This window comes from Oncorhynchus mykiss, chromosome 13, assembly GCF_057628025.1.
Source record: "Oncorhynchus mykiss isolate SJ-2025 chromosome 13, ASM5762802v1, whole genome shotgun sequence".
NCBI classification, from domain to species: Eukaryota; Metazoa; Chordata; class Actinopteri; order Salmoniformes; family Salmonidae; genus Oncorhynchus; species Oncorhynchus mykiss.
The window spans coordinates 83,340,091-83,346,370 of NC_143034.1; the positions used below are offsets into that span (position 1 = coordinate 83,340,091).

Genomic DNA, 6,280 nt, shown 5'->3' on the forward strand with positions numbered 1-6,280 from the left:
TCCTCTCCTCTCCTCTCCTCTCCTCTCAGCCCACCTCCTCTCCTCTTCCTCCCCTTCCCCCCCTCTCCTCTCCTCCTTCTTCTTCCTCTCCTCTCCTCTCCTCTCCTCCTTCTTCTTCCCCTCCTCTCCTCTCCTCCTTCTTCTTCCCCTCCTCTCCTCTCCTCTCCTCTCCACCTCCTCCTTCTTCTTCCCCTCCCCTCCCCTCCCCTCCTCTCCTCTCCTCTCCTCTCCTCTCCTCTCCTCTCCTCTCCTCTCCTCTCCTCTCCTCCTCCTTCTTCTTCCCCTCCTCCTCACCCTAGAAATAAACCTAATCTCATCCCCGGCAGAGAGCATCAGACACAGTCAAAGCTTAAACATTTGACTCAAATATAACTTGAAAAAATGAATAATGAAGTAACAGGAATTGACTTGGTTTAAAGTTCCGTTAACTCATAAAAAACACGAGTCCCAGATTCCGAACTGATTTCCTTGGTTACTGTTTGAGTAAAGTGAACTTGTTTGGATAACAGAGAACAGTGTTCAGGTGAGGCCTCCTCTTCTACTTTATAAAACAAAACAACCATTATAGACAGGAGGATGACGGAACAAAACCACCATTATAGACAGGAGGATGACGGAACAAAACAAACATTATAGACAGGAGGATGACGGAACAAAACCACCATTATAGACAGGAGGATGATGGAACAAAACAACCATTATAGACAGGAGGATGACGGAACAAAACCACCATTATAGACAGGAGGATGACGGAACAACCATTATAGACAGGAGGATGACAGAACAAAACCACCATTATAGACAGGAGGATGACGGAACAAAACCACCATTATAGACAGGAGGATGACGGAACAAAACAAACATTATAGACAGGAGGATGACGGAACAAAACCACCATTATAGACAGGAGGATGACGGAACAAAACAACCATTATAGACAGGAGGATGACAGAACAAAACCACCATTATAGACAGGAGGATGACGGAACAACCATTATAGACAGGAGGATGACGTAACAAAACAAACATTATAGACAGGAGGATGACAGAACAAAACAAACATTATAGACAGGAGGATGATGGAACAAAACAACCATTATAGACAGGAGGATGACAGAACAAAACAACCATTATAGACAGGAGGATGACGGAACAAAACAACCATTATAGACAGGAGGATGACAGAACAAAACAAACATTATAGACAGGAGGATGACAGAACAAAACAAACATTATAGACAGGAGGATGACGGAACAAAACAAACATTATAGACAGGAGGATGACGGAACAAAACAACCATTATAGACAGGAGGATGACGGAACAAAACAACCATTATAGACAGGAGGATGACGGAACAAAACAAACATTATAGACAGGAGGATGACGGAACAAAACAAACATTATAGACAGGAGGATGACGTAACAAAACAACCATTATAGACAGGAGGATGACGGAACAAAACAAACATTATAGACAGGAGGATGACGGAACAAAACAAAGATTATAGACAGGAGGATGACGTAACAAAGCAAACATTATAGACAGGAGGATGACGGAACAAAACAAACATTATAGACAGGAGGATGATGGAACAAAACAAACATTATAGACAGGAGGATGACGGAACAAAACAACCATTATAGACAGGAGGATGACAGAACAAAACAAACATTATAGACAGGAGGATGACGGAACAAAACAACCATTATAGACAGGAGGATGACAGAACACAAAACAACCATTATAGACAGGAGGATGACGGAACAAAACAACCATTATAGACAGGAGGATGACGGAACAAAACAACCATTATAGACAGGAGGATGACGGAACAAAACAAACATTATAGACAGGAGGATGACGGAACAAAACAAACATTATAGACAGGAGGATGACGGAACAAAACAACCATTATAGACAGGAGGATGACGGAACAAAACAACCATTATAGACAGGAGGATGACGGAACAAAACAAACATTATAGACAGGAGGATGACGGAACAAAACAACCATTATAGACAGGAGGATGACGTAACAAAACAAACATTATAGACAGGAGGATGACGTAACAAAACAACCATTATAGATCTCTAGAAGAAAATGTGGTGCATTAATGCATAGAGTTATTTCATCATCACAGCAATAAAATACTTTCTGTATATACAACGTGAGATAAACAGAACACACACCGCTCTGCTGTCTGTCTGTCTGTCTGTCTGTCTGTCTGTCTGTCTGTCTGTCTGTCTGTCTGTCTGTCTGCAGATGAAGACATGTCTATCAACATCCATGACAGAGAGCATCTGAACAGACGGATGCATATGGGATCAAATACACACAACACACAACACACGTGTCCAGGACTGCTGTCCTCTTCTGTCTTTCTGTCTGAGAGATCAATGTGATCATGGACCAGGACAGGAAACAGGAAGTAGAGCTCCTGTAGAGGATTTGAAGGAGCACCGTCAATCTCCCATCTCACTTCCTGTAAGGGTCAGAGGTCAGCCAGGCGCTGGTTCCTGATTGGCTCACGTGAGGGCAGAGTGTCATAAATGTTTGTTCCTGATTGGCTGGCTGGTGTGAGGAGTGTCAGAAATACTTTGGCTACAGATTTGTGGCTTTAGTCCTAGCCCTGAAACTAAATAACACTGAGTTACAACCTCACTACCTCCCTCCCTCTCTCTCTCCCCTCCCTCCCTCTCTCTCTCTCACCTCCCTCCCTCTATCTCTCCCCCTTCTCTCTCCCTCTATCTCTCCCCTCCCTCCCTCTATCTCTCCCCCTTCTCTCTCTCTCTCTCTCTCTGTCTTCCTCTCTCCGTCTCTCTCACTCGCTCTTCCCCCTCTCTGCCTCTCCTCTTCTCTCCCTCCCTCTCTCTCTCCCCCTTCTCTCTCTCTCCCCTCCCTCCTTCTATCGCTCCCCCTTCTCTCTCTCTCTCTCCCCTCCCTCCCTCTATCTCTCCCCCTTCTCTCTCTCTCTCTCTCTCTCTCTCTCTCTCTGTCTCCCTCTCTCCGTCTCTCTCTCTCTCGCTCTCCCCACTCTCTCTCTCTCTCTCTCTCTCTCTCTCTCTCTCTCTCTCCCTCCCTCCCTCTCTCTCTCTCTCTCCCCCTTCTCTCTCTCTCTCTCTCCATCCAACCCATCTCTGTCCAGATCAGGCCACACCCTCTGGATGGGGTTTAGTCTTTCTGACGAATCCCTCTCCTACTACAGTACCAGGCTCTGTCTCTCATTGGGCAGTTCTCCTGTTCATCGAGCTAAACCCCGCCCTACTGTTAAAGTGCGAGGGACTTGTGGCTGGTTCATTGCTCGATAGGCCAGCGGACATGCCACTCGTGTATCTGTGCTCCGGTTGGTCGAAGGTGACATGTGGGAGGGGCTTGTAGTCACTGTAGAGAGAGGAAGGTCTCGCGTCGGAGTTCAGGGACAGGGTGTGTGTGGGGGACGGAGTGTGTGTGTGTGAATGAGGTAGAGTATGTGTACGGATAAGAGTGTGTGTGTGTGTCGGGGTGTGTGTTACTGCGTGAAGGAGAGTCTGTACGAGTGTGTGGTGATGTGTCGGCGTTAGTGTTGGCGTGTGTGTTGGCGTGAGTGTGCGTACCGGTGTGTGTGTCGGCGTCAGCCTGTGTGTAGGTGTGTGTGTCGGCGTCAGCCTGTGTGTGGGAGTGTGTGCGTCGGCGACATCGTAGGAGGGGGTCCTGCGTCTCAGCAGCGGGTTGCAGTCTGCCTGCGGCTCCGAGGGGGCGCGGCCTGCTGGGTCACACGGGGGGTGGATGGAGATGCAGGGTGGGCTCATCCTCTTCTTCCTGTGACCTCTAACCTCTGACCCCTGACCCCTGGGCCTCCTCTCTTCCCCGTCCACCTCCCCTAGCAGCGGGTCCTCCGGAGGGGACGGGCAGATCTCGATGGAGTGTCGTCGCTGGTCGTCAGGACAACGGGGTTTATCCAGGAAGCCCTGGGTGTCTACGCTGAAGCCCTTCCTCGGGTCGTGAGCTTGTAGCCCCGCCCCCAGCAGACTGAGCGCACTCCCTCGGCTCCTCAGGGAGGGTGGGGAGTCGGGGAAGGCGTAGGGGGAGAGGGAGTGACACCGCCCACTTCCATGTCTGTCCCACCAATGGCGCGCTGAGCTGGTGATGTGCCACACCTCCTCGTCGGCGGGATCCGAGAGGAAGGGGGGAGAGGGGGGACGGGAGGGGGAGAGCAGGCGGAGGGTTGAGAGGGGGTCCTGCCTGTCTACTGAGGAAACACTCTGAACCTCCACCGAGTCCACCTTCACAGCCACCTGGAACACAGAGAGGACACAATGGGGAATGTTAGGGTCACAGACACCTGGAACACAGAGAGGACACAATGGGGAATGTTAGGGTCACAGACACCTGGAACACAGAGAGGACACAATGGGGAATGTTCGGGACACAGACACCTGGAACACAGAGAGGACACAATGGGGAATGTTAGGGTCACAGACACCTGGAACACAGAGAGGACACAATGGGGAATGTTAGGGTCACAGACACCTGGAACACAGAGAGGACAATGGGGAATGTTAGGGTCACAGACACCTGGAACACAGAGAGGACACAATGGGGAATGTTAGGGTCACAGACACCTGGAACACAGAGAGGACACAATGGGGAATGTTAGGGACACAGCCCTCTGGAACACAGAGAGGACACTATGGGGAATGTTAGGGTCACAGACACCTGGAACACAGAGAGGACACAATGGGGAATGTTAGAGTCACAGACACCTGGAACACAGAGAGGACACAATGGGGAATGTTAGGGTCACAGACACCTGGAACACAGAGAGGACACAATGGGGAATGTTAGGGTCACAGACACCTGGAACACAGAGAGGACACAATGGGGAATGTTAGGGTCACAGACACCTGGAACACAGAGAGGACACAATGGGGAATGTTAGGGTCACAGACACCTGGAACACAGAGAGGACACAATGGGGAATGTTAGGGTCACAGACACCTGGAACACAGAGAGGACACAATGGGGAATGTTAGGGTCACAGACACCTGGAACACAGAGAGGACACAATGGGGAATGTTAGGGTCACAGACACCTGGAACACAGAGAGGACACAATGACACAATGGGGAATGTTAGGGACACAGACACCTGGAACACAGAGAGGACACAATGGGGAATGTTAGGGACACAGACACCTGGAACACAGAGAGGACACACTGGGGAATGTTAGGGACACAGACACCTGGAACACAGAGAGGACACAATGGGGAATGTTAGGGTCACAGACACAGAGAGGACACAATGGGGAATGTTAGGGTCACAGACACAGAGAGGACACAATGGGGAATGTTAGGGACACAGACACCTGGAACACAGAGAGGACACACTGGGGAATGTTAGGGACACAGACACCTGGAACACAGAGAGGACACAATGGGGAATGTTAGGGACACAGACACCTGGAACACAGAGAGGACACACTGGGGAATGTTAGGGACACAGACACCTGGAACACAGAGAGGACACAATGGGGAATGTTAGGGTCACAGACACAGAGAGGACACAATGGGGAATGTTAGGGTCACAGACACAGAGAGGACACAATGGGGAATGTTAGGGTCACAATGAGACAAATATTTGCCAACGTTTTGTGGTGGAAGACTAAGCATGGTGTGTGTGTGTGTGTGTGTGTGTGTGTGTGTGTGTGTGTGTGTGTGTGTGTGTGTGTGTGTGTGTGTGTGTGTGTGTGTGTGTTTGTGTGTGTGTGTGTGTGCTCTCACCTGTCTACGCAGCCCCCTGGGCGAGGGCCTTGGCGGGGCGATGTGAGGGGGAACAGGGTGAGGGAGGCCGGGCAGTACAGCCAGGTCTTCGCATGGCTGGGAGTGCACCGATGTCACAGAGCCTGAGGAGACAACGAACAGGGACAGACACCAACACTAAAACTTAGACTGGCGTTGGGATATGAACTCAGCGAGACTATTCACCCTGAGGTACAAAACCTGCAGGCTGTTACAGTCAGTCAACAGGACTCATTGGGTCAGTGTGTGTATCTCTGACTGTCTCTGGGGCTAACACGCTACTAGCAACCAGGGGGTAACATGCTACTAGCATCCAGAGGGCTAACATGCTACTAGCATCCAGGGGGCTAACATGATACTAGCATCCAGGGGGCTAACATGCTACTAGCATCCAGGGGGCTAACATGATACTAGCATCCAGGGGGCTAACATGCTACTAGCATCCAGTGGGCTAACATTCTACTAGCATCCAGGGGGCTAACATGCTACTAGCATCCAGG

The 6,280-nt window shown here is 50.1% G+C and overlaps 1 protein-coding gene across 1 annotated transcript in view; it reads right to left on the reverse strand.

Annotated features, from left to right (window-relative positions):
* Positions 1–2,997: 2,997 nt before the first annotated feature.
* cacna1ha (calcium voltage-gated channel subunit alpha1 Ha) overlaps positions 2,998–6,280 on the reverse strand; it is a 156,540-nt gene continuing 153,257 nt past the window's right edge. Inside the window, exons 36-37 of the mRNA XM_090194382.1 lie at positions 5,763–5,884; positions 2,998–4,278 (exon numbers count right to left, since the gene is read on the reverse strand). Of these exons, the coding sequence (XP_090050508.1) occupies positions 3,226–4,278; positions 5,763–5,884 (1,175 nt within the window). The 3' untranslated portion in view covers positions 2,998–3,225. The remainder of the gene's footprint in view (positions 4,279–5,762; positions 5,885–6,280) is intronic.